General features: G+C 45.1%; 1 protein-coding gene across 4 annotated transcripts in view; it reads right to left on the bottom strand.

The window, feature by feature from the left end:
- Positions 1–290: 290 nt before the first annotated feature.
- The window catches only part of ASTN2 (astrotactin 2), an 895,599-nt gene continuing 869,815 nt past the window's right edge, over positions 291–26,074 (bottom strand). For 3 of the 4 annotated variants that reach the window (XM_059925467.1, XM_059925466.1, XM_059925468.1), the window contains 3 exons: positions 16,685–16,785; positions 14,789–14,972; positions 811–1,115 (listed from right to left, as the gene is read on the bottom strand). In XM_059925467.1, coding sequence (XP_059781450.1) covers positions 878–1,115; positions 14,789–14,972; positions 16,685–16,785 — 523 coding nt within the window. In that variant the 3' untranslated portion in view covers positions 811–877. Of the gene's footprint in view, positions 1,116–14,788; positions 14,973–16,684; positions 16,786–26,074 lie in introns of all 4 variants that reach the window. The other variant, XM_059925469.1, reaches the window with a different exon arrangement.

The raw sequence follows: 26,074 nt of genomic DNA on the forward strand, positions 1-26,074 counted from the left end.
AATCCCATTCTCCTCCCCCCATCTTTTGGGCATAGGCATCACTTTTTCAGAACCCCTCCAGGTTGTCTCACGACCCAGCAATGAGTTCAGAGAACCTCCATTCTTCCCCTCCCACAGGCTGAAATAACTGGCTACCTCTCTATAAGTTCCATTGGACTGTACACTCCCTGAGGACAGGGAGCGTCTCTGCCTTTAGTTGCGTGCCTAGTGTATAGGAGAGAATGAATAAATACCTGTTGAGTGAATAGACAGAAGGCCCCCATCAGTAAGAAACAGCACCCGAGCAGAAAGAGAGACAATAGGAATTTTTAATGCGTGGGGAGCCCTGCAGGGACTCTGGGCAGACCCACAGGCAGCAGGAAGAGGCAGGGGTCCTGCAGACTCAAACGCGTCCGAAAAACAAAGTCCTAAAGACCCGAGCTTCCTCACTGCAACAATCCTCGGGGATGCCCTCCTGATGCTGAAGAGGTCCAGTTGTCTCTCCATAGGTCTCCTCCTGGGGTCCATGGCAGGAAGGAAGCTGAGTGTAGCAGGAGGAAGGAAGAAGGGGAAAGGCCTCTTGGTCTCCACCTGAAAGCTCCTGCCTCGGGACTGACCACCATCCGGAAGAAAATGTTTAAAAAGGAGAGACTTTGATAGAGTCAAATAAGATCTTAGAAAAAAATAAAAGATAGGGGGAAATGAATAATTCCAGTGGTTACAAAGTTCTCTGTCGGCTATCCACAAGAGGAAGAGTTTGCTTTGGCCTTGCTGGCAAGCCTCATCTGCCAGGCCCGTCCTCAGCTGTCCCCCAGCCCACCCAGGCCCCAGGATCCGCGAGAGCACCGCTCCCCCTCCCACGGAGAGTCTCTGTGCTCACGGAGGGCAGCAACCTCCCTCACCGGCCCTTGAACTCCCCATACGTGTTGCGGGCCATGGACACCATCTTCTCCTCGCATGTGATCTTGGTGTCCTTGAGGATGCTGTACCACACCATACCCACAGGCCGGACCTCCTCGCTGCGGCAGAAGAGGTAGGGCACGCTGTCCACGCGGCTCTGGATGTAGGCGCTTCGGAGGAGGCCGGAGCAGCGGCTGCTCACCCTCTCCAGACGCCGCAGGACCAGGTGGGCCTTCCTGGAAGACAGAGGAGGCGGCAGTGAAGGCAGGGGCCTAGGTCAAGCATCAGGCCTTTGAGGGGGGTGAGTAAATGTCAGTGGGCAGACGACGACTTCTTGTCCCAACAATCCCCTAGCCGCGCCTGATTTGAATGTGGTATTTTGAACACCTGTTCAGAATTACCTTGGAACTTGTCCTCTTTAACTGTGCAATGTGTAAAAAGTAAAAGAGCGGTATAACCTTTGACCTAACACTTTCACTTCTGAGATGCAAGCGTTACAAGGTGAGCAGCCTGAGGACTCTGACCAAGTAAGTGTAAACTATTATAATAATGATAAATGACAACAAGAACAGAAACTAAAATGCATTAACGCCATGGGCTAGATGCTGGGTAAGTACTTTATATACATTTAAAAATTTGTATATAATCTTCACAACAGCCCTGAAAATATTGTTATTTCCACACATATTCAATGGCTATGGAGCCCAGGTTTCAGAGAGGTGACACTACTTGACCAAGGTCAAACATCAAGCTGACCATTGGAGTTGGGCATTTGGATCTAGGCCTGAACACTCACCAAGTCCCTCTCTGTCCGCTTTCTTACTTTTCTAATTCTCTCATACTCTTTTCTCACAGTCAGAATCAAATCTTGTCCTCTGTGCTTCTAATTCATGAAAGCCTTTCTATCTCTATACCCAAATCAGAACTTCTCTATTTCATTTTTCTTATCTCTACAATAGTGATGGTGGCCTTACTGGTTGTGAGATTAACTAAGGGAAATGCCCAAAGGCTGGCCCTGAGTAAGCTCCCAATGAATGATAGCTTCTATTATAGAGAATTGTTGTGGTGATGTCTCAGGATCAAGGTCATACTGGACACTAGTCTCAGCAAGAATCGCCCTGGACTGCGGTGATCATCATTAGGAACTTATCTAGAGCTCTTTATGTAGCACCAGATAGCGGATCCTCGGGGAGACCCGATGGCTGCAGAGAAAATTAAAGCAAGCATCTTTGCGATCACCTAGTCCAAGGCTTCTCAACAGGAGCACCATTGACATGTGGGCTGGATAACTCTCTGCTGTGGGGACAGTCTTGCAGGACATTTAGCAGCACCCCCAGGCCTCGGCCTACAAGATACCAATAGCACCCGCAGCCCCAGGCATGACAATAAAATTGCCTCCAGACATTGCCAAATGTCCTCTGGGGACCAAAATCACCCCATTTGAGAACCAGAGACTTAGTCTGACGTAATCTCATTAAAGATGTGGAAACTGAGGCTTAGAGAGGGAAAGGAACGACCTTTTCGCGGGTCATACCATAAGTCAGCTTTGCTGTCCAGGTGTCCATCTCCTTGTGGAATCCACTTTTCTCTACATCTCAGCATCCTCAAGATGCCTAGGGATCCTGAGGGGCTAAATGAGAGGCTCTCCCCTGCTGTCCTCTCCATGCCCCTCTGAGACCCCAGGAGGGAGGGCGTTTTACGACAACAGACCCCACAAATGGGAGACTGTTTTAGGCACCTGCGTGGCGGCTGGAAAAGGGCTGGGCTTATGCGTGTAGCTTTTGTGGGCACGATTTATGAGGTGCCTTTCAAAAAGTCCTCTTTGTATAGCTCACCACTTGGGTGGAATATTTCCTGAGGTGCCAAGAATTCATAGCTTCATAATCACACTCGAGTTACCACTCGACCCACAGGCCTCTTTCACCTCTGGCAGGCGCCTCCTCAGGGGGAGCCCGAGGAGCTTACTCTCAGCCCTCCTTGTTTCAGTTCTTGCTCTGTTCCTTAGCAGCTCGGTGTCCTTGGGAACCTTACTTAACATCTCCAAACCTGTTTCTTCACTTGACAAATGGGGCAGTTGAGAAGTTAAAGGAGACAAAGTCATTGGTTGCTCCTTTACAGAGCATTTATTATATGGCAGAGCTCCCGATTCAGTAGGAAAAGACAGACAGATGGAAAATTGCAACACCCGTGGCAAGAGCAATGATAAAAGAAGGCGTGAGAGCTGTGGGAAACAGAGGACAGTGCCTAGGTAGGATTGGGAAATCCAAGAAGACTTCCTGTAGAAGGGGAACTTGTGCTGAGCCTCATGAATGAGTAAGGTTTAGGTAAAGAAGAGGGCACAGGCATAACAGGAAGCCTAGGTAAAGGCACAGAGAGAAGGGATTTCATGGTGAAATATGGTGTGCAAGTGGGCTCACAGTGGGAAACGGGAGAAGTGGCAGGACCCCAGCCACTGGAGCTTAGAAGCTGGGGCGTTTGTTGTATAGAGTAATGGTGTACCACACAGGCTCTAGAGCCTGGTTGCTCAGGTTCAAATCCTGCCTCAGCCACTTACTAGCTCTGTGATATTGAGGAAATTGTTTAACCAGCTGTGCCTCAGTTTCCTTATCCATAAAATGGGAATAATGACTACATCTACCACAAAGGTCGTTTTAAAAATCAAAACAAAAGAAACATTAATGAGTCTGTCATACAGAGTGAAGCAAGTCAGAAAGAGAAAAACAAATACCATATGCTAACACATATATATGCAATCTAAAAAAAAAAAAAAAAGTTTCTGAAGAACCTAGGGGCAGGACAGGAATAAAGATGCAGACATAGAGAATGGACTTGAGGACACGGGGAGAGGGAAGGGTAAGCTGGGACGAAGTGAGAGAGTGGTATGGACATATACACACTACCAAATGTAAAATCGATAGCTAGTGGGAAGCAGCCACATAGCACAGGGAGATCAGCTTGGTGCTTTGTGACCACCTAGAGGGGTGGGATAGGGAGTGTGGGAGGGAGACGCAAGAGGGAGAGGATATGGGGATATATGTACACGTATAGCTGATTCACGTTGTTATACAGCAGCAACTAACACAACAATGTAAAGCAATTATACTCCAGTAAAGATATTAAAAAAAAACAAAACAAAACATTAATGAATCTATAGTAAGCCCTCAATAGGGGTAAGTGGGGAATTATTGAAGACTTTCAAGCAACAAAGTAGCAGGTTCAGAGACAAACTGCTTAAAAACGTTTCTAGCTGCATTGAGGAGAATGAAACCTGGGGAGGGCAAGACCAGCACCAAGAAACACGTACAGACACAGCCAGGTGTTACGTGTTTCCTGTCACTGTACTTAGGGGTGCTGGCTTGTTTCTCCTCTTGCTTTTAAAAAGCTACTTGTTCTTTCTCTTTCCTTATTTACAAAAAGGGAATAACATTTGCCCACCTCATGGAGTTGAAGTGAGGATTAAATAAGTTAATAAGTGTAAAACTCTCTTAGAAAAGTAGTTGGCACATACTAAGCCCCTGATACCTGTCAGAAAGTACATCACCATCACCACCACCTCCACCATCAGGATTTGTGTACTGGTTTAAGCTTTGAGCACTTACATAAGTTAGTGGCAGGAGACAGACAGACAGAAATAGTAAGAACCTCTAATTTAGGGGGAGAGTTCTGGGTTGGAAAATATGCTGGGTGCTATGGGAATATATAAAATGGACACCCAATCATTAGTTTGGGGGCTCTGAGAAATCTTGCCAGGGGACATAACATCTGAGCTAGGTCTTCAACGATGAAACAAATTTTTCAGGTAGATGGGAAGGCAGAGGAGATAGCTCATCCAAAGTTGGGCTAAAGAGGGCATAAAGCATCAGTTTTTTGAAATGGTTAAGTGCAAAGAATGGGTGAGAGATGAGTCAGTTTGGTAGAGATCAGACCATCCAGACTCTTTTGAGCCATGGTAAAGTACTCTATTTTTTGGGTGATGGAGAGTCATTGTCTGATAAGTCATAAATACAAAATGAGCTGGGAAGGACAAGTCCTCCAACATGACCAAATGCTTTGTCTCCAAGGGCCCAGCTATTTCCAAAGAGAGAATCTTGGAACTCAACTGGGCCAAGCCTTTGTATGGATGGGGAAACTAAGGTTTGAAATTAGAAAATAATTTGCCTAAAGGAACACCTTAAGTTAGTAACAAAGGCAAAGCTAGAACCTGGGCTCCTAAGTATACACAGCTAAGATGAAATATTTGGCTCTGGAGTCCCAGATTCAAATCCTAGCTCTATAACTTAGCTATGTGGATCATAAGCAAGTTCTTCCTACTAACTCTTAGTTACTGCAAAGTAAAATGGGAATAACAATGTTTTTGGAAGATGAGATAACCTGGGTAATTTGCTTAGCTTCTCAGTAAATGTTAGCCAAGATCCAAAGTAGTATTTTATAGTAGAAAGGACATAGGCTCCAGAGCCCATTAGGGCAAGCCACTTCTTCTCCGTGAGCCTCAGTTTCCTCATTTGTAATATGGGGACAGAGACAATTATTTTGTAGTGCTGCTGCTAGGCTGGAGTGAAATTACCGCCATAGGCATCTAGCACAGGAATTTGCATATAATACACACTAAACCAATGTCAGTTTGCCTAACTGTCCCCTGCTCTTTCTCCACTGTACACTATGCCTCAGCACCTTGGTTTGCAATGAGACAACAAAGGCAGAAGAACTCAGAAGGTGAAGCCATGAAGAGAAGGGTTGGAGGTGCTCAAAGGCCGAGTAGGGGGACGTGGGTGAGAGACAAAAGGTGAGAGTGCTGGGTGATAAATTGTGGGCAATGGAGATTCATAAATCAAAGGCCAGGCATGCCCCAAGCTTTGCCTGGAGGGGGAAATCGCAGGTCAGAATGACCACTTTTCTCAAATACCAGAAATGAAATCTTCCTCCTTGGAGACAGGACCCAGGCCTGGTGGGATAGGAAGTCAGAGGTAAAGGAGGGACAGCACATATTAATTTATCATTGTCCCAGCAGGCAAGATCGAGACAGGAATGGCTTGTGAAGGAGTCAGCAGCTAGACTCAGATGCCGCTTCTTCGGGAAACTGTAGAACCTTGGAGTGACCGTTCTCTTCCCATCACCATTACCCGATCCACTGTTGACACAGTTCTCAGACAGAGACCTAGTTCTAAGGGGGCCTTGGAATGGAGAAAAAGAGGACAGACAGTAAGGAAACATCCCCATTGGCCTCTCTCCCTCCTCTCTGTCTCCTGAGCCGAGCTTAAACGTCTCTGTGTTAGCTGACCTCAAACTTAATGAGAGTCAAGGGCATAGTGTAGTTGCAAAAAACTGGAACACAACCTCTGGAAGTAGAGAGGGCAGATTAAGGGAAATAATGACTTCCATTCACGCTGCCCTTGTCAGACCACATCTGGAGAGCCCCACTCACTTCTGGTAAGAGGGACATGTGCAAACTGCAGCCAGATCATGATGCTGAAGGTTGTCTCAAAAGCAAGTCTTCTGTGGAAGTGCTGAAAGCAGGAATCAAGTGTCACTGAAGCGGGGATTTAGGAAGATGGTTATGTTGTTCCAGTAACTGAAAACAAGAGGGGAAAACCCTGAGGGTCAGGGATGATAATGACTACAGGTGACTGAGGACCTACTATGTGCCAGAAACCTATGCAACATCATCTTAAGTGTAATCCTCACTGCAATTCTACAGTGCCTACTTTAGTCCCAGTCGTCAGGTGGTAAAAGTAAGCCTCAGGCTGGTCATATGATTTGACTAGGGTTAACAGAGTAAGAACAGCATCTCAGATCGCTTCAGCAAAGCACCTAAGTGTTAACAAACCACTCAAAAACTAACAGAAGGCACACACACACACACACAAAACCTTAAAACTAAAGTCTTCTAAATGTAGATGGGGTCTTTCTATACCTCCAGTGGGTTCCCCTTCACTGGAGATGATCAAATCGAGCATGCCTTAGAAAAGAGTCTGTCTTAGTCTGTTTGGGCTGCTATAACAAAATACCATAGACTAGGGAGCTTACAAATAACAGAAATATCTTCCTCATAACCTGGAGTCTGGGAAATCTGGGATCTTGGCACCGGCAGATTTGGCGTGGTGGTTGGTGAACCTCTTCCTGGTTCATGGAAGGCACTTTTTCACTGTCCCCTCACACGGCAGAAGGGACAAAAGACCTCTCTGAGGCCTCTTTTATGAGAGCACTAATCCCATTTATTAGGGCGCCACTCCTATGACCTAATCAGTTCCTAAAGGCCCCTTCTCCTAGTTACATCACCTTGGGCATCAGGTTTGCAATACTGTCTATGAACTTTGCAATGGCACGGACATTCAGACCACAGCAGAATCTAACGGTAGTGGGAGTTGGAGCAGATCTTTGTTGCTTTTGTTTGTTTGTTTGTTTTTAATCTAAGAGGAATTAGGGGCTTGATTCATAGAGAAATACCATCTGATGAGCAGTTCACAAGAGAACATGCTGTGACAACTGTCATAGCATCGGGTACCTGAGATGAGAGGACCACATTCACTGAGATTCTATTCATGTTTCAAAGCCACGCTAAAATTTCATCCTCAGGAGGTCTTCCAGATCTTCCCAGCTACCCTAAGTCACGTGTTCCTCTTTGTTGCTGAAGCATTTCATTTCTCTGTTGAGATTCATACTATATTATCTGTTAGTTGTGCACATATTTTGGGATGCAATGTGTTATACTGGATAGGACACTAGTTTGACATCAGAAGACAATACTTTGAGCTCTGACACTTACTAGTTGTGTAACTTTGAACAATTTACTTAACTCCACTGATTCTCTGTTACTTCGTCTTCAAAATTAATTGTTCAGGAGATGAAATGAGATAAAAATGACTGGGCCAAAATAAATGTTCAACTAATGTTTCCCACCTGCTTCTTGGACAGTGTATAGTTCCCCTGGTATCTAGCTCCTCCTGGTTGTGCAAGAAGAAGGGATTAATAATTTTCAGTCCTTAGCTTTCAAAATACAGCACTTTTCTAGCAGAGGTTGATAAAGGGAATGAAATAACACAGGAGCATCATGTGGATCTAAGGAAGTAATCGGGCAAGTGGGCAAAATGTTTCCCCAGATTTGTTTATAATAGAAAAGAAGTTGGAAGGAATCTAGTTGGTCTTTAACAGAGGACTAAATTAATATGTGATGCAGTCATATAATTAACTGGCTAAAAGCCCCTTCAAAAAGACAACGTATTTACACATGCATCCATAGGAAAAGACTTGTACGTGTGCTATTAAGCGTAAATAGGCAGAAAACAGAACAAAGTGTATGTACTTCTTAAACATAGCAGAGTTGATGGAAATGGAACTGTGGTCTGTAGATGTCAATGTATCCTTAAGTCTGTACCCGTTTCCCTACTCATAAGCATATCCATGTCACATCCATATCGATATCTGGAGAAGTACGTGCACACTTAATTTTATCTCTAGGTGGGGATTAGGGGTTCAGGGGTACAACATTTTTGCTTGCCATCATATATATATCTGTCTCATTTACATGTTACAGAATGAACAAGAATTACTTTAGGATAAAATACAATAAAGGCATTTCCGTTTTGAAAACATGCATACACTCACACGTATTTTAAAGCTGGTGCAATGAGTATGTGCAATGAAGCCATGGTTTTATGGCTTCCCAGTGGTTCACTGGGGTTACTTTCAGAATAAATCCACATCAAGTTTAGCCTCAGACCACCCCCACTAAACAGAAAACCAGAAGCTCAGGTACTGCCACGTAAATATATTTCCTCAACATCAGGTTTGAAATATGATTTGTAAGGTGACTAGTGAAAATATTTACATTTGGCTTTGTCTCCTCCTTGTTCTCTCATAAGAAACCATGAGACCTTCCAAGAATTCATTCCTAAACTGATGGTAAGAATAACTGGGTCTCAATGAACCCAAAAGTATTTCGATTTTGAACTGATGGAAACTTCAAGATAATTATGTACATTGCTATATTATCAGTGGGGAAAATGTTCTGTGGGACATTTGTTCAAAGTCATAGTTTGTCTTGTTTGTATTTATCCATTCTAAGACATCATCAATTTTAAGAGATGCTATTGATTTAATTACAGCCTTTCAAGAAAAGAAGAAAGAATACAACACTTAATGTGCAAATCTATTGTGCACAATCCTTCATGATTTCCGAAATGCCAAAATACGCAGAAAAAAATAAAAGTGCATCTGAAATGACAGGACTATGACTCTAGAAGCCTAAATTTGCTCTTGTTCCCAATGTCCTAGAAATTCCAAGAGAGTGAATCCAAGATATCTAAGGAAAGAGCTAACATAATCTTGGAATGAAAAAGGTACACTGACATCCCAGGCTTGAATATTTTCACTAAGAACAAAGCAATGACAGTTCAGAGCATGTGCTAATCCTTCTCAGATGGGAAAAACTTCTCGTCTGCCTGTGTTGAGAAAGATCCCAGAATGAACCAATCCTGGGATGATTTCTGTGAGCTATTAGCAATGTCTGCCATGGAAGCAAGAGGGGCTGACATTAGAAATACACCATTTCTAATCTAGCCAGATAAATTCCACTGAAACAAATCTCTTCAAGTGCTTGCTTTCTTTTCCCTACTCTATCATTTTACTCAGGCATAACTGAAGAGGATTGAGAAGCTCAAGAGTGGTCAAGGGTATTCTGACTGGAGCAAATTTTGGTCCCTGGCCACCTATAAGTTCAGTTTTTCAATTCTCCTAATAGGAACCGTATGGCTGGGACAGCTGGGTGTCAGCGGGTCTTCTCTGAACAGCTGTTTGCAGTAACCTGTGGTTGCCATGGGAACCAGGCTCTGGAGGACATTGACCTGATAGATTTATTAGGTAGCAGCAAGAGTCACCCTTTTGTCACTAAATTTTATGGGGGTACATGACCACAAATCCACAGAGGAGTAGAGAACATTTTGGGGTTTGGTGATTATAGGCCAACAAAATCCTAACTGAGCTCATCCCATGATACCAGCCCTCAGAGTGCTCCTGGGAAAAGCTCTTATTATCCTAGCCATCCTAGGTTCCTGAGAAACAAGCCATGCTGGGCTAGAGGTGAAAGGACACTCATGGTGTGCCTCTTCTCTGGTCTCTATGACCTTCAGGGCTTGCTGGTTCCTTGGCTTCGCAGCTGGAAGGGACTTTGGAGTCCAGTTCTTTCATGTTGCAAACGAGGCCCAGAATGGAGATGAAATTTGTCCAGGGTTACACAGCAAGTGGGTGGCAAAGCTAGGACATGAACTCAAGGCAGGGTCTTGCTCTCTCTCCTTTACACTTTGATGTTCTGCATACTTGCTAACCCTTAAGAAGCATGGTACATTTACCCACAGTGATCCTCTGTTTAAAACCTTTACCCAGCTTTTGGAAGAAAGAACAACTCATGAACAGGGCTCGTTAGAGCCATTATGATCTGACCTCTGCTGAACTCTTCAGCCTTGTTCTTTTCCCCTTTTCCTTCTCACCTTGAACTCTCTGCCCCACTGAGATTTATCCTTCCTGACGAAGGTATATTCTCTTACCCCACCCTCTCTCACCCTTGCACTGGTTGTTCCTTCCAGTGAGAGCACTCCTCCCCTTCCACCTGGAGGACTCCTGTTCACCCTTTACTTCTGAGCATACACTTCACTTTCTTCTCCAGGAATTCTTCCTTGAGCTCCAGGTCTGGATTAGCTGCACCAACAGCTGCATCCAGAACCGTGTCACTCAAAGTGTGCTTTTTAACTAGCCGCATTGGCATCACTGAAGAGCCTGGCAGAAATGCACACTCTCAGGTCTATCCTAGACCACTGAGTTGATGTGAATTTTAACCAGGCCCCTGAGTGATTCGCCGGCACGTTGAAGTTTGATAAACGTCGTTCTAAAGCACACTGCTCACCCTTCTTACACTGTGCTTCTTGTGACATATTTCACTGCATCTGCCTGCTGACCAGTCTTGTTCTCACTAGATGTTGAGCCTGGTAAAGGCAGGAGCTGTCTTCTTCACTCATCTGTTTCCAGCCCGCAGCACAGGGTCTGGCACATAGTAAGCACGTTAAATGAATCGATGACTCCATAAATTAATAAGTGAGGATATCCTCAAGTCTCTTAATATTTGCAAGGACAATGCATTTTTTTTTTTTTTTAGAATGTTATTTTTAAGCTAGAAAAACCTTAGAGTTTGCAGAATTCAGTTGTTTCCAATGGGGATCTATAGGTCCTTGATAGCTCAGGTAGACCTCAGGGACCCTTAGGACTGGAAGGGGGAAGTGGAAGAGGAGACCCAGCAGGGGGGCTCCAGGCCACCCACTCTAGCTTCTACCAGAACAACTCTGTAGTCATCTGGTTCACACATCTACTCATCCCATTATCCAATGATTCAATAAGTAATCGTTTAGCCCCTACTTACAAGAGTGAATGGGGCATAAAGGATCACTAGCTATACATAAACTGACATTGTAGTGGGGATAATACCTTATAGATAACTCAGAAGTAAACACATAAGCAATATAGGATACTAAAACTAGTAGCTACGACACAGAAAATTAAAACATGAGGATGTGATAAAGTGAATGGGTAGAAATTTTAGAGGATTCTCTGAGGAGGTGACTTCTAGCTAAGACCTGGGGTTCTCTGTAAGCTTTATTTAGAAAACAGCTTTTTCACTGCTAAGAAAAAAAAAAAAAAGTACTACAAAATGATAATTTTGTTAGGGGAACCACTGACCAAAACCACCGCCCTGGCCAAGCCCTATAGTAACCACTTGCATGAGTTATCTTACAACAGGAGGTCCTGGTAAGGAACTCAGAACTAACAAGCTACCACCAACTGGAAGAATTCGGGAAAGGTGAAAAGGAGAGAGGAGAAGCCAGTCCATATGTCCTACAAACCTCCCAGAATCCTTCTTGCTGGAATCCATCTTGGCTGAGCGATGCTCGAGTGCCACCAGGAAGGACCCTGAGTGAGAATGATTGGCCAGAGACAACTCATAAACTAACCCCATTACCATAAAACCCGAGACTGCAAGCCACATGGCAGAGCAGTTCTCCTGGGTTCCCTTACCCTGCTGCTCTCTGCCCAGGCGCCCCTTTTCAATAAAGTCTCTTGCTTTGCCAGCACATGTGTCTCCTCGGACAATTCATTTCTGAGTGTTAGACAAGAGCTCACTCTCGGGCTCTGGAAAGGGTCCCCCTTCCTGCAACAATCTTATAGATAAAGAGACTGAGTGCCAGAGAGGGCCACAGGCCAAGGTTGCACAGTGAGTTTATTAGCAGTGCCAGGATGGATTAGGATGCAGCTGCCTTGATTCCTGCTGATGCCAGTGTGGGACATCAGAGAAATCTCAGATTCCCTCAAGAGACGAGAAAGACCGAAGGAGGAGGGAGTTGGGTGGCACAGTGGGTGTTGGCAGATAGTGCCTGGTGACTAGCTGGCCGGAGGTGAATGGGTCCATGACTGAGTGGGTTGTTCTGCCTCTGTGGGTGACCAGAAAGCCTTTCCAGAAGATTTATGTCCTGGAAGGACCCCAGAAGATGATAAAGACAAAGTCAGGAGTGAAGCTCTGGTTTAGCTTCCACCTAAAATCCCTGAACCCTGTGGGAAAGCCCAATAAAGTAGCATGCCTTTCCCTGTCCCCAGGCAAGATGGCAGCCCAGATGACTCATGCAGCAGCTTTCATCTGGGGCTCTGTGCTTCTGTCTGTCTGCTCTCTTTTAGCTTTTATCTAAAGAACATTTCTTTCATGTGAAAGGGAGAAAGTTACAATCCAGGACCCAGCAGAACAGATAAGGCCCGCCCCAGGGAAAGATCCTTTTTAATCCCTCAACCAAGCCTTGAATTCTTGGGGTTTACTGCAAGTGTTGTAAGGGCTCAGGGTGAAAGCTCGGGGCAGAACCGGACTCCACAGCAAACTCTGGGCAGCTCATTTAACCCTGTGGGGCCTCCAATTCCTTTTCATTCATAAAATGGGGAGGGTACCCTACTTTGCCTAGTTTACAGGGTAACTTTAAAGCTATTTAAGGCATAACACGCTGCCCTACTAAGTATTTCAGGAAGTCACGCAATCCTCTTCAGTGCCACGGACACTAGCCTGTCCCAGGGCACTGCACCATCTCTCCTGGATTAGTGTTACAACAGCCTCTATGGCCTCACTGCCTCCTTCTGGTCTAGACACCTCTAGTCCAGACTTCCAACTGCAGTCAGAGGGATCTTTATCCCTTGAAGATCTGATAACATCTCCCCCCTGTGAAAAACACTTGAAAAGCTTCCCATTACCCTAGAGAGATAATCCAAACTCTTTAACCCTACTTACAGGGCATTCGGAACTGGCCCTTGCTGACCTCTCCCTTCTTATCTCTTCCCACTCCTGCTGTCACACACTTTGCTCCAACTACACAGAAATTCTTTCAGTTCCTCCACACAGTGTTTACCGAAGTGTGGAAGGAGTTCCCCTGGGGCAGGAGAAAGGATTTTAGGTGGTACTCAGGAAGATCACAGATCCAGTATTAAACAACAATGAATCACACTGAGGAAAAGCATTTAGATTCCCATTTTCACTCTCTTCTCCTCCTCCAGATTACTTTAAGAAAGAGAGTTTTAGTTCAGGACTGTGTCTTAAGTACTTCTCTAACACTTGCTAATCTCCCTTTTTAAAGGGAAAGCCTCAGGCTCAGCTAGGCTTGAACTACATTGTTTTCTGGTTTTGTTTTTCTTCCATTGTACTGAATGCTTAAGTTTAATCTTTATTAAGGGTAGATGGTGCTAGTTTTCCCTTTACAAAATGATACAGTGTTTTCTTTTCAAATGTATTTTCAATAAGTGGACCTAAGGAAGAAATAGAAAATAAATGAACTGCATATGGTATGGCGATATGACAAAAATCATAAAGGTGGCAGGCAAATGACCAAAATTTAAGAGGAAAACCCCTGTCTATGTAGTATTATCTCCTCTGAACATTTCACAGGCTACTCCCTTGGCCCCAAACCCTCCAATCCTCCTCTCCCTCCACTGGTCGGACACCTACTCACCCTTTAGGCCTCAGAGTCTCAGCCCTTATGGGGGCTTCACTGGGTTATCTAGAACGAGTGTCTATGCCTTGCCTCCCCAAAGGGCCCCTTTCGTCCATTCTTTTGACCCTTATTATTCCTATTCTTTCCAACTGCTTGTTTAATTACCTGCAACAGTAAGCTATGCGTAGGTAGGGACAGTTTCTACATTTTTAACATTGCATTATCAACTACCGACCTAAAAGAGGGGCTACTAAGTTTGTGTTGAATAAATGAATAGATGTCATTGTTGGGTGCAAGGCATGAAATGCAGCCGCAGTTTCAGATACTACTTTGCGAAGCTTCAGAAGATAGTGACTGTGTGTTAGTTATGGTTGAATCCTCCATGGCAACTATCACAGTGGTTGGCATAGTCACTGCTGGTGACAAAAAATCGTGCCTTAATACATGTTGAATTTATGAATGTATTTAGTCTTGGTTACCAAGGGACTTTATTCCAGAAAAAAAAAGCACTCGGATTTCTTACGAAAGAGTAGGAAAAGCCCTAGATTAGGGGCCATGACCCTGTCACCATGCTCTTCTACGATGTTGGTTAGGACATATCCCCTCAAGGAGGCTACGCTTCCCATCTCTAAAACTGCAAGTGGAAGGTGAATAAGGGGAGGGATTGACTGAAAGAACACTGAGGTCTCTGATCTGACATTCCGGGAGTCCAAGAAGCTAAAATTCCAAGATTCTTTCATTCTCCCTACCCACTTCCCCTCTCGAACCCTGACATGACTAGGGTTGACTGCCACTCTTATTTATTTCATAAAGCCCATTCCCAGCCTATGGAAGAAAGGCTCCAGTAAAGTCAAACGGAAGCAAGAAGAATTTACCACCCCGCTCGCGCTCATATGCCCACGTACCTGGGCCCCAGCTCATCCTCACTCCTCCAGACAAAGTCACCGAACTTCTCATAGTGAGAGTTGTAGTGGTGCTGGACTCGAAACAGCATGGAGGCTGAGACTTCCATCAGTGTGTTGTAGGCAGTCTGCTGCTCCTTCCCACTTGTGTACCCATTGTACAGATTGTAGATCTTGTCAGCTATCTCTGGGGAGGAAGAATTGCAGGCACAGATCACTGGACAGTAGGAAAAAGGGAGGACGAAAGCATGCCTTGCAACTAGGAAGGCATATTCATGCAGGAGTTCACTAGTGCGGTCTTTGGGGACAGACAAACCTTAATTCCATCCTGAATATGTCATTGACCAGCTGTGTTCAGTTTTCCTATCTATCAACCGGAGATAACGATATATAGTCTGGAGGGACATTGGGAGGACTAAATTAAAACGTGGATGTAAAGCACTCAATACAGGGTCTGGCACAAAGTTAGTGCTTATAATTGCACTCACTAACATAAGTTTTGTGGCTATGATTTAACAGAAAATTCCAAACAAGTGCAGAGGCTTAAATAAACTGTCTTGGGCTCATCTCAATAGTCAACTTCTATCTCCTCTCTGCAATACTCCCAACACATTTCTGTGATCAGGTCTAAAAGCTCTCCATTCAAAAATCTTTCAAAGAAAATCTAGACCCTTCTGTTTGCCATTCATGGCAATTTCTACTCTTTCAGTCATTCCTACTAATTGATGTAACTAAAATTCATTATGGGCTGCTCTCTTGAATAGGAGGCACATTCTTTCATCTTTGAAGACTTTGAACAAAATTTATGTATGTTCCCACATTACTGCTAATGGCAATTGCCTTCAGGACAGTCTGGGGGACTTGGGTTCAGGATGGGAGGAGCATTTACTTTGTACAGTTTTCTACTCTGATCTTTATTGTTCTTATTTTTTTAAACCATGTTCACGTGTTATTTTAAAATAAAAATACTTAAAAAAATTACCAGGAAACCATCTCAAATCCCCTCCCTTTTGAGACTCAATAGCTCACCATCTCCTCTTGTCTGGTAGGTAGCACACAAACATCTATCATCAAGCTTATGACTGAGCCATTTGAAGAAATGTCTCTCTCTCTCTCCCCCTAGAATGTGAACTCCTGAAAGATGAAGAGCATGTCTCTTCTGCATTGCTTGTACCAGGGTTCTTAGAAAATATTTGCTCAACTTGAAGTGGACCACCAGGTCTCATGAGCTACCATCATGTTTTTGTAGAAACTGTATCTACACATTGTCTAAGAACTAAGTATATGGTAGATCGGATTTATTGGTTCTATTTTTTTTGACAGGTGTTTTGCCTAATGCTTACAACTTCATGGACGAGGAACAGCAGAAAAGGTTTCATCTTGCATGCTAATTCTGACTGATAGTTACTGACTCTAGCTCTATGCTGAGGATTCTGAGGCCTCCACTGGGCTAGATGGGAAGGTGTGCTCTGATCAGCTAATGATATCTGCCATGAGCGCGGCAAAGCCAAGTGGTCCTCTAGGTGCCACCGATTTGCCAGCTCTAGCGTAGCCTGAAGTGGAAGAAAGGGATTGGTCCCTAAAAGCCTAGGCCAAGGGGCAAGAACACAGTCATGGGGTTCTGACTCTCCACCATTCCTTGCCTCTAAGTCAGAACACAGATTCTATAAAAGAGGAGCAAGTCTTTCTACTGGCAAAGATACTGCTGGTCAGTCTCAATTTCCTTCATGGCTTTGATTAATTTATCTCCAGGTTCCTCCTTAGTCCCTGGGCTTTCTTCTCCCTGTGCCAATATGCGTGTGAGGCAGGAAAGCAGTGGTAGTTAGTGACTGCCGGGTGCAGAATTTAGAGAGCGAGAATATGGGAGTTACCTCGGAAGTGAAGAAATGGGTCACCTACCTTCTGCCTTACTGTCATCTACCAGCGGACAGGCGGTCCTCAGGGTCACTGTGCTGAGCTCTGAGTGCCTCCCCCGTGTATCCACTGCATAGAGAGTGAACCTGTAGCACAACAAGAAAACAGCACAAGGCTGTGACTTCAGAAAAGGCCCTGGAGGTTCCAAAGAGGAACACAAAATCATAGCACAGGAATAATAGTTGAAAGAACTCAGGGATGCTTAGGCTGCAGGAAAATGATTTGGAAAGAAAAAAAAGATAATTATTAAGCATGTATTGAACACCAACTGCCTTGCTGGGCATTTTGCACATAATCTCATAATTTACAAGTAGCAAACCTAGAAGGCAGGGATTATTATCACCTGCGTTTCACCAAGGAGAAAACTGAGACTTAGTTGTGTATCTTTCCATGGTCTCACAGTTACTGGGGGGCAGAGCAGTCTGAATCCAGGACCTGAGAAGTCAACCCCGATGCTATCTTGCATGGCTTTATATATTCTTTCATTCATTCATTTAACAAATTTTAGTTGAGCATTAACTGTGTGCCAGGAATTATTTTAGGTGCTAAGATTATAAAGATGAGCAAGAGAGTTAAGGTCCCTGCCTGCATAAAGCTAAACAAAAAGTAAGCAAAAAAATAGATAATGGTGAATGATAATACACTAAAGTGAAGGGGGACATGGCTGCTTTAGACAGGTGTGTCCACAAAGGCCTTCTTGCTGAGAGGTTTGATCTGAGACATGAAAATGAGAAGGAACTAGCTTATGGGAGGAAAAGCATTCCAGGCAGGAAAAGCAGTAAGTGCAAAGGTCCTTAGGCGAGAAGGATCCAGACTGCTGGAGGAGTAGACGGTTAGTGCGGCTGTAGCAAAGAGAGATGAGTGGGAAGATGGGTGGGTGGGGACCCTGTGGGCCATGATAGAGTCTGGGAGTTATTCTAGGTACAAGGTATGTCCCCAGCTTTCCGCGTTGTTGCCTGCAGCTCCATGCTGTACTGGGGGGAGTAGGCAGCCTGTGTGGTATTCGACGGAGAGAATTGGTAAACTGCAGACCTGGTGGATTCAGGTCCAATCCAGGGCACAGAATTCTTTCTAGATTAGACACAGTTGTCTGGCCTACTTTGAGAAGGCTCTCTGACCCTTCACACTTCCAGATTCTCCAAGTTCTGAAGTTTAAACAAAGTCAAAGGAGTGAGTAAACTTTCAAGAAGAGGTAATCCTTGGAGGCCAGCGACAATCTGAATAGAAGGGAGAAGGGCTAAGCGTCTCAGCATCCTGTCCTTGTCATGCCATCCTCTTTCACCAGCGTTCAAGGGTAGAGCAGTAGTGTGGAGTGGGAAGAGGGTTTTCTGGGTCAGGTAGAAGCAACTACAGTCCCAGGGGCCCTATTTCCTCTCCTCCTTCTCCAAAACCTCAACTTAACCGCATGTTATAAAATGGGCATAACACTATGACTGCAAGTTGTGGAATGATGAACCCTGACTGACTGCACATATTAGGTAGTTAATAAATATGAGTTGGTTGTCCAAATTAACTAATTTGACCTATGAAGTTTTATCTGCATTATTGCTATTAATTCCCCCAGATGATCCTAAAAGATAACTACTACTACTCTCCTTATTTTATAGATGAGGCTCAGAGAGGGAAAGCAGCTTGCCCAGAACCACACAGTAATTACTGAGACTGGCAATTAAGTCTAGGTGTGTCTGACTCCAAAGCCCATGCATTTAACCACTATCAGCTACTATCTTCTGACTAAAGGTCTGTGGATATCACCTCTGTACAAATACACATCCATTAGGCACACTTGCCAAACTCCAACTATGTTGAAACAGTGCCATTTCACATGTTTTTCTAATCTTATGAAAACCTCCTAAAATAATCACTCTCATTATCTCCATCTTTCAGAAGAGGAAACTGAAGATCAAAAAATTAGGCAATTTGTCCAAAATCACAGTTAGACGATGAAAAAACCAAGACCTGTATCCTGGTTTGTCTCACTCTAAAACCCATACTCTGAACTCTCAGCTGCCATTTTGCTGCTCCAGCTCCAGCACTACTAGCTCAGAGGGTCTGAACCTGGAAGTCTCAGAGGGCCTCTCAGCTTTAATACCTCATGACATGATCGTCCAAAGGTTGTTTTTATAAAAGGCACTATAAATCAGAACTTCTTGGTACAAGGGGCACAGTAAGCAGAAGCCAGTATCTTTCTGGAGAAACTACCATTTGTCTTTTTTGTGTGAAAGTCTCCTTTTTAAGAATAACTCAATTTCTCTTTTGAAGAACTGTAAGAGGTACTCGTGCCATCCCAAGAATGTGTTTTTAGCTTATTCCTTGATACTGATTCTGAGTTTCGTTGTAACTCAGACAGTACCTTAGCACCATCCTGCCTTTACGAGGAAGCTGGTGTTTTTGGTGCACATGGGAATTCATCCATCAGTCATGCCAGGTCTGTGTGTATGACGCCACGAGCCAGGCTGGCAGCGAGCCTCATAACCATATACGCTCCACATTCTTTGCTGCTATGGGTCACTGCCACTAGGCCCATGACAGACCCACGGAGACACCTCCTAGCACTGCAGGAATGTCAGCACTGAGCTGTCCCACCAACATGCTGCAAAGGGAACTGGGGTGAGGGGTCAAGCAGGGAACAGGTCACCCAGAGCCCCAGAAGCAGGAGCCTTGTAGACAATCAGCATCCGCTCAAACCTTGGCTCTGAGGTTCACTAGCTGTATGACCTTGGGCTGGTTGATTAACCTCTCTGATTCTAAGTCTCCCCAAATGTGAACCAAAAGAAACAAGTCCCCCCTCCCTGAAGAATTGTCAGTCCAAGTGCAGGAAAACTAGCCCACTTCCTAAATGTAATGATAGGCTTGGCTGCCATCTAATAAGTGCTCATCGGTGTTGGGTCCTTTGTATGCACTATTGCAGTTAATCTTCCTAATGTATGAGTCAGGTACCGTGACTGTTTGCATTTTATCAGTAAGGATGTTGGTTCCAAGGAGGTCAAGTAATTGACCTATTATTACATATTAAGTAAGTAGCAGTGGGGGACCAGAACTTAGGTCTGTCTAAATCCGAAGATTATACTCCTAACTACATTGTACTATACTATCTTGTCAAATCTAATTTCACCTTTTATCTTTCATCAGCTAGCTTGGAGTGCTGGCAAGGGTAAACAAGTGTGGGTCTAAACCTAATAGATGTGACTAAGAGACCTAAATATGGAATATTTTGGCCCCATCTTCAGATGCAAGCCAATCTATTCATCTGCTTTCTGGACCTTTTGGGTTCAGCCTTTGGCATGAGAACAACAGCATTGCGATGTGGGGACTATCTCTCTCCACCTGTCATATCTCAGCACTGTGAGCGGAGCTCAGTTCTAGCACTTACTACATCCAGGATTGTCTCAGTCAAGGGAAGCAGCAGGTGACAGAGGAAGAAGTCTGGTCTTGGAGATGGCCAGGCTTGCATTCACTTTCCATTCTATTCCCTGGCTCTGTGACCTTGGACTAGTCACTTTACCCCTCTGTGCTTATTTCACCTCTCCGCATCAAGCATCTGTGGTAGGGAGGCTGCTGTCCATTACACAGGTCAGCGTGGATGAATGTGAAATGTAAGTGCTATACAAGGTGAGTTACGACCAGGAAGAAGGGTCGGAGGCAAGATCGTAGTCAAACTCCAGGATGTGAGAATTAGTAAGTGACAAAGGAGGGAGGTAAGGAGACTATTGGGTAACACTGTGTAAGCACTTACTACCCACACGACATCTAGGAAGTGGCAGAGGCAGAACCCAAACCCTAGCCTGAAGCTTGGGTACAGCTATATCCCTGGCACTTAACACAGTACTAAGCATATGATAGGCACTTGAAATATTTGAGTAAATGAATGAACTTGAGCATATCCCATCGCATTTCTGAATTTCAGTTTCTGCATCAACAAGATGGGGCTAATTGTAGAGACAGTGCATGGCTATCTCAAGGATTACACAGAGTGATGCATGAGAAGTGGCTTGTAAGTTGCAAGTTTTAATAAAGGCCATATAAAGAGCACTTATTTGGACAAGGGTACACATTTTTAAAATGTTTTCTTGGAGTATAAGAGAAGGAGATGCATTTCAACTGAGGGGAACATAGAAGGCTGTAGTAAATATGTGAATGAGTCTCCAAACATGAGGAGTTAGAAGAAATTTTAAACACTGCTTTCCCACTGGCCAATTATGTTTCCAGGATGCTTCTGTAATATATTTCCTCCACCAAGAGGGTCCAGGGTCACCTCTCTCCTTAGCCAAGAAGCATGAATAACAGCATGCTGGGAAAGAAGTAGTCTTAGGTTTTCAAATTATAAAACCTGGATAGAATCTTGCTTTCCCCAGTTGCTGGCTGAGCGTTCTTGGGAAGTCACTTCACTATCTCTGAGCCTCAGTCTCTGCACCTGGGAAAGAAGTAGTCTTAGGTTTTCAAATTATAAAACCTGGGTAGAATCTTGCTTTCCCCAGTTGCTGGCTGAGCGTTCTTGGGAAGTCACTTCACTGTCTCTGAGCCTCAGTCTCTGCACCTGTAAAACAGGGTGAAGTTAACCATATCTCACAAGTTCGGGATCAAGACTCAATGATATACTGATTGCAGCATGCCTGGTTCAATCTTTGCTCCCCAAAAGGTAGCTTCTATTTGTGTTATTAGAGTAACCCAACATGTCAGTAGAGGCCCCAGGATAGAGGAGTCCTCAGGCCACCCTGCCAGTGGGGGTGGAGGGGTGCCGAAAGAGGAAGATGTCAGCCTTACGGGCCTGGGTCAGAAGTCACAAGGCCATGTGCTTTCTGCCTGTCTCAGCTGTAATTGTAGAACTGTTCCAGAGACACATCTGAAAGCTGTTAGCAGACCAGGCAGGGCTTGGAGGGGCTCTTTGAGAGGGGCAGAAAGTGGCAGCCCCTGATGTGGGGAAAGAGAAGAGAATGAGAGAGGCAGGCTGAGAAACAGATATACGCATACACACCCACAAAACAGAGTGAAAAGGGGAAAGAGAGAGATTGAGAGGGGACACGGTCAGATCTGTGTTTCTCAGGGGTCGGGAAGGGTGCCGGCTACCTCAGCTCGGTTCTCTCATCTTTACCTGCTGAGGCAGGCTGAGATCCACTGATAATGTGGACGAGAACTCCTGAGCCATCACCGAACTCTACAGCCTCACTTTACAGGTGAGAAAACCAAGGCCCAGAGAGGAAACAGACTTGCACAAGGACCCGCTGCCAATAAGTTCAGAGTAAAGACACTGGCTTTCCCGACTCCTCCTCCAGTGCTCCTCCTAGACACCATCCTGCTTCTTGCACAATTGACTGACGTAGCTCCAATTGCACCTATGGGATAATTTCACTATAATAAGAGGTGACTCCAAGGATGAAGTGGGGGGAATCCCAGGCTCAAACCCTTGCTACTCCTTCCTCTTTGTCTCAGGGGAAAGAACACTGGCCAAGGTGGTTGAAAACTTGAGTTTGCATCCCGGCTTTTCCAGAGACTGTGGGTTGTGAGATCTCAGATGCCTACAGCTATAGGATCTTGGTGTACTGGGATTTCAATGTGTGGGGAAGTGCCTTGGGATTGACGACTCAAATGCAAAGTGTTTTTCAATGTTTCTTCACCATCTTCAGGACAAAGCACAAACTCCTTACCCCAGGCCCCCAGCGTGACTCCTTGATGTTCCTTCATTTGACACCATCAGTTTGAGACTCTGTCATTGAGTCTCAAACTCTGGCCACAGATCCAGCCTCGTTTAACAATCTCTGCTTCCTACTCTGTTTCATAGTAGAACCACATCCAACTGCTAACGGATCCCACCTCTTTGCCTTCACACTTGCCGCACCCTCCATCTGGGTCACCCGACCCCTTCTCCACTTGACCCTCTCCACCTTGTCCTTGGAGCATCAATCAAACCTCATCTCCTCTGGGGAAGCCATTTTCCCTGCACGGTGCCCTGTCACGGCGCATGTGGCATGGCTAGGTCAGTGCCCAGACACTTCTCTCGTGCCCCCACGAGTACGTGAGTGTCTTCAGGACTGGACTATGGCTTTGCCCATCTCTATCCACCTACATCTGGTGCTCAGACACCTAAAGCATGTGCTGCCCAGCAAATACTTTCCAGAATGAATGACAGACTGAATGAATGACTCAATCAACTATAAGGCAGTAGTTCCCTTGTCTAGAAATCAGTTTCCCCATCTGTAAAATGAACAAAAGGTGATTAGATTAAAAGGCCATGAAAGGAGATAGAATAACAGAGTGGCCCAAAGCATGGCCTTGGAATCAGGCAATTTGGTTTTAAATTCTGGCCCTCCATTTATTGGCTGTGTGAGGCCTTGCCTCAATAAACTCACCTGTAAAATAGGAATCATAATATTAAAACCCACTAAATAGGGTAGCTGTTAGAATGAGATATGGCAGGAGATTGCTCACCATTGATGCCTGGCATGTTAGCAGCCAACGAGAGAGAGCTGTGGGTACCATTACCAATATTATTATTACTATTATTATTATTAGGCCACAGCCCAAGGCTCTGACACCCTCCCCCCACACCCAGAGTAAGTTGTCCTAGTGGAGATTAGAGGAAGGGAGGTGGAAAGGAAGCTGTTGTTGGTCCCATCCAAGACCCCCGGAACCCTGTCACAGCAGGGGTGAGAGAATGAAACCAAGACATTAATTGGCGGTGAGAGCTTCTCATGGATCTGACAGGGGGTAAGAGCAGGGACAGGCGTTCAGAGGCCCACGTCAGAACTCGGTCCCCGAGAGGACGGGAAAATGCGTTTGAAGTCTCCAGGCCAACGCCTGCTCTTCCCCAGCCGCCGCGTGATTTAGGCATTCTGGGGAGGCAAAAGTCTCCTCTCTGATTTGAAGGGAAACAGATGTTTCCAGGCCAGAGGCCCTGGTCTTGTAAAATGCTCCTTCCCCCACACAGCTTTGGCAAACAACTTCCCGTTAGTTCATCCCCCCCACAACCCCCCTCCATCAACTACCATCACTCCCCTCCCTGCCATTCCCAGCACAATGTGGAAGGCAGGGGTGGTGGGAAAAACACTGAGTCCCGGCTCCAGCTCGGGGTCTGTGCAGTCAGATGGCCAGGGACACCTAACTGCCCTTTTCTGGGTCTCAGTCTCTCGTCTCTGCAAGGAGGGAACTAAACCAAGATCAGCGCTGAGGGATGGGCTAGCTCTGATCTTCTAGGGGCTTTGCCTCTGAAAGAGTTGGGATGATCCATTCCAGATCTTTCTCCATTGGAGTCCATGGCAAAGAGCATGGACTTGCATTAGCAGGCTCTGGGTTTGAGTTTGAACTCCATCAGCTACTGGGCAAGAGCAACTGAACCACTGGGCCTTGGTTTCCTTATCTGTAAAATGGGGACCAAGGTTCCATCTCACAGGGTTGTGAGAATTAAATCAGAATTCAATCCCCCCACTCAAATTTTAGGTTTCTTATGAATGAAATTGAGCACCGTACCTCTTTCCTTGGTCTACCCATGGTGCTCAGAACAGTCTGAACCCAGAGTAGGTATGCAATAATGTTTCCCACTGATTCTTGGCAGGAAGACCTGCTAGACACCTGGTAGTCCCAAGACTCAGGTTCTTAAGCCAGTTCTGCTTGAATAGTAGAAAGAGAATTCTCATTTTCATGATCACAAAGAAGCAGGATGGGTCATGATTAGAACAGACTTTGGAGCTCAAATGTTGGTTCTACACCGTACTATCTTTATGACCTTGGGTAAGTTAGTTAACCTCTCTGTTCTTCAGTGTTCTTGTCGTTAAAGTGTGGATAATATCACCTCCTTCAAAGGGATGCTGGAGGAATAAAGAACTCAAAAGAGCACCCGGCACGTGGTAAGTGCTAAATAAGCTTTCACCATTTTTCAATGTGTGTGTTTAAATTATGAATCTCTTCTATAATGATTTTAAAATGAGATCCACCCCAACCCAATTCTTTGACATTGTTCCCATTGAGAGGCAGAAGCCTATGTCCCTTCACCTTGAATGAGGCGGGTTCATGAGTGCTTTTATTAATAGAGCACAGCGGAAGGGACACTGTGTAACTTGTGAATCTGGGTCATAAAGGGCTATACAACGTCCACCTTGCTCATTGAAACATTCTCGCTTGGAGCCCTGAGCCTTCATGCAGGACATCCAACAACCCTGGTGTGAGGAAGGCACGCCACGCAGAGAGGCTACGTCAGGCACCTCAGCAGCATGATGGTCAGGTCATCCCAGCTAATCCCCAGAAAGATGCACGAAGGAGCCTTCAAGCAGTTGAGTCACCTCCAGCCTTTGAACCCTTGCAGCTGAGGCCCCAGACTTAAAGGAGCAAAGACAGCCCAACCTGCTGTGCCCTGTCTAAATGCCCGATCCACAGAATCCATTAGCATAATCAAATGGTTGTTTTAAGCCACTAAATTCTGGGGTCATTTGTTGTGTCATCAGTAGTCACTAGAACAATTTCCAAGCATCTAGAGCAGGAGTCAGCAAACTATGGTGCACAGCCAAAACTGGTCTGCTGCCTGTTTTTGTAAATAAAGTTTTAATGGAATGTAGCCACTCTTGTTTTCTTAAAATCGATTTTCTGTGGATGCTTTCACACTACAGTGATGGGACTGAGTGACTGCAACCGAGAACATATGGCCCACAAAGCCTGAAATATTTACTATCTGGACCTCTAGAGAAAAGTTTGCTGACCCCTGAATTAGAGCTTTGACAGTACTTAACATTAAAATCATTTGCTTACATTATTTCATTTGATCCCATTTGATCTGTAAAATGGTCATTCCCATTTTACAGATAGGCACAGTGAGTTCAGGTGACTTGTCCAAAGTCACACAGCTATTCTGACCCCAGGTCTAATTCTGACTGCAGCTATTCTGACCCCAGATCTTCAACAGCCTGCTGAAGATCTGGACTCCAGTTTCGCCCACTGAATGGGCAGTGTGACCTTGGAGCATGTCCTGCCCTCAGTTTCCCAGACTGTGAAACGAGGGCATTGGGCAAGATGGTATGGACTGGCTGCAAGAATTCAGATGTCCCAAGTTTCCCCCAGCTGGGTGCTTTCCACCAGGCAAAATATCTCTATTAGTCCAGGTATATCAAAGTAGGACTTGAGAATGATCAGCCAGGGGCTGTACGGATACCACATGCAGCCCACCTACTCCCCAACACCAAAACCCAACCTTCTTATCTCCTAACTCGGGCTGACAACCCATGCTTTCTGCCAACATAAATATTTAATTCCAATGCCTGGCACAGAGAAACTGTCCTGGTATTAAGGACTCTAGCCCAGGTTTCTACTGTCAAAAACAACCTAGTCTGAGCCGTGATTGGGAGGCCCTGCTTGGGACAAAGGTGAGGCGGTCTGCGGTTGGACTCCAAA

Source organism: Balaenoptera ricei, chromosome 6, assembly GCF_028023285.1.
Source record: "Balaenoptera ricei isolate mBalRic1 chromosome 6, mBalRic1.hap2, whole genome shotgun sequence".
Classification (NCBI taxonomy): domain Eukaryota; kingdom Metazoa; phylum Chordata; class Mammalia; order Artiodactyla; family Balaenopteridae; genus Balaenoptera; species Balaenoptera ricei.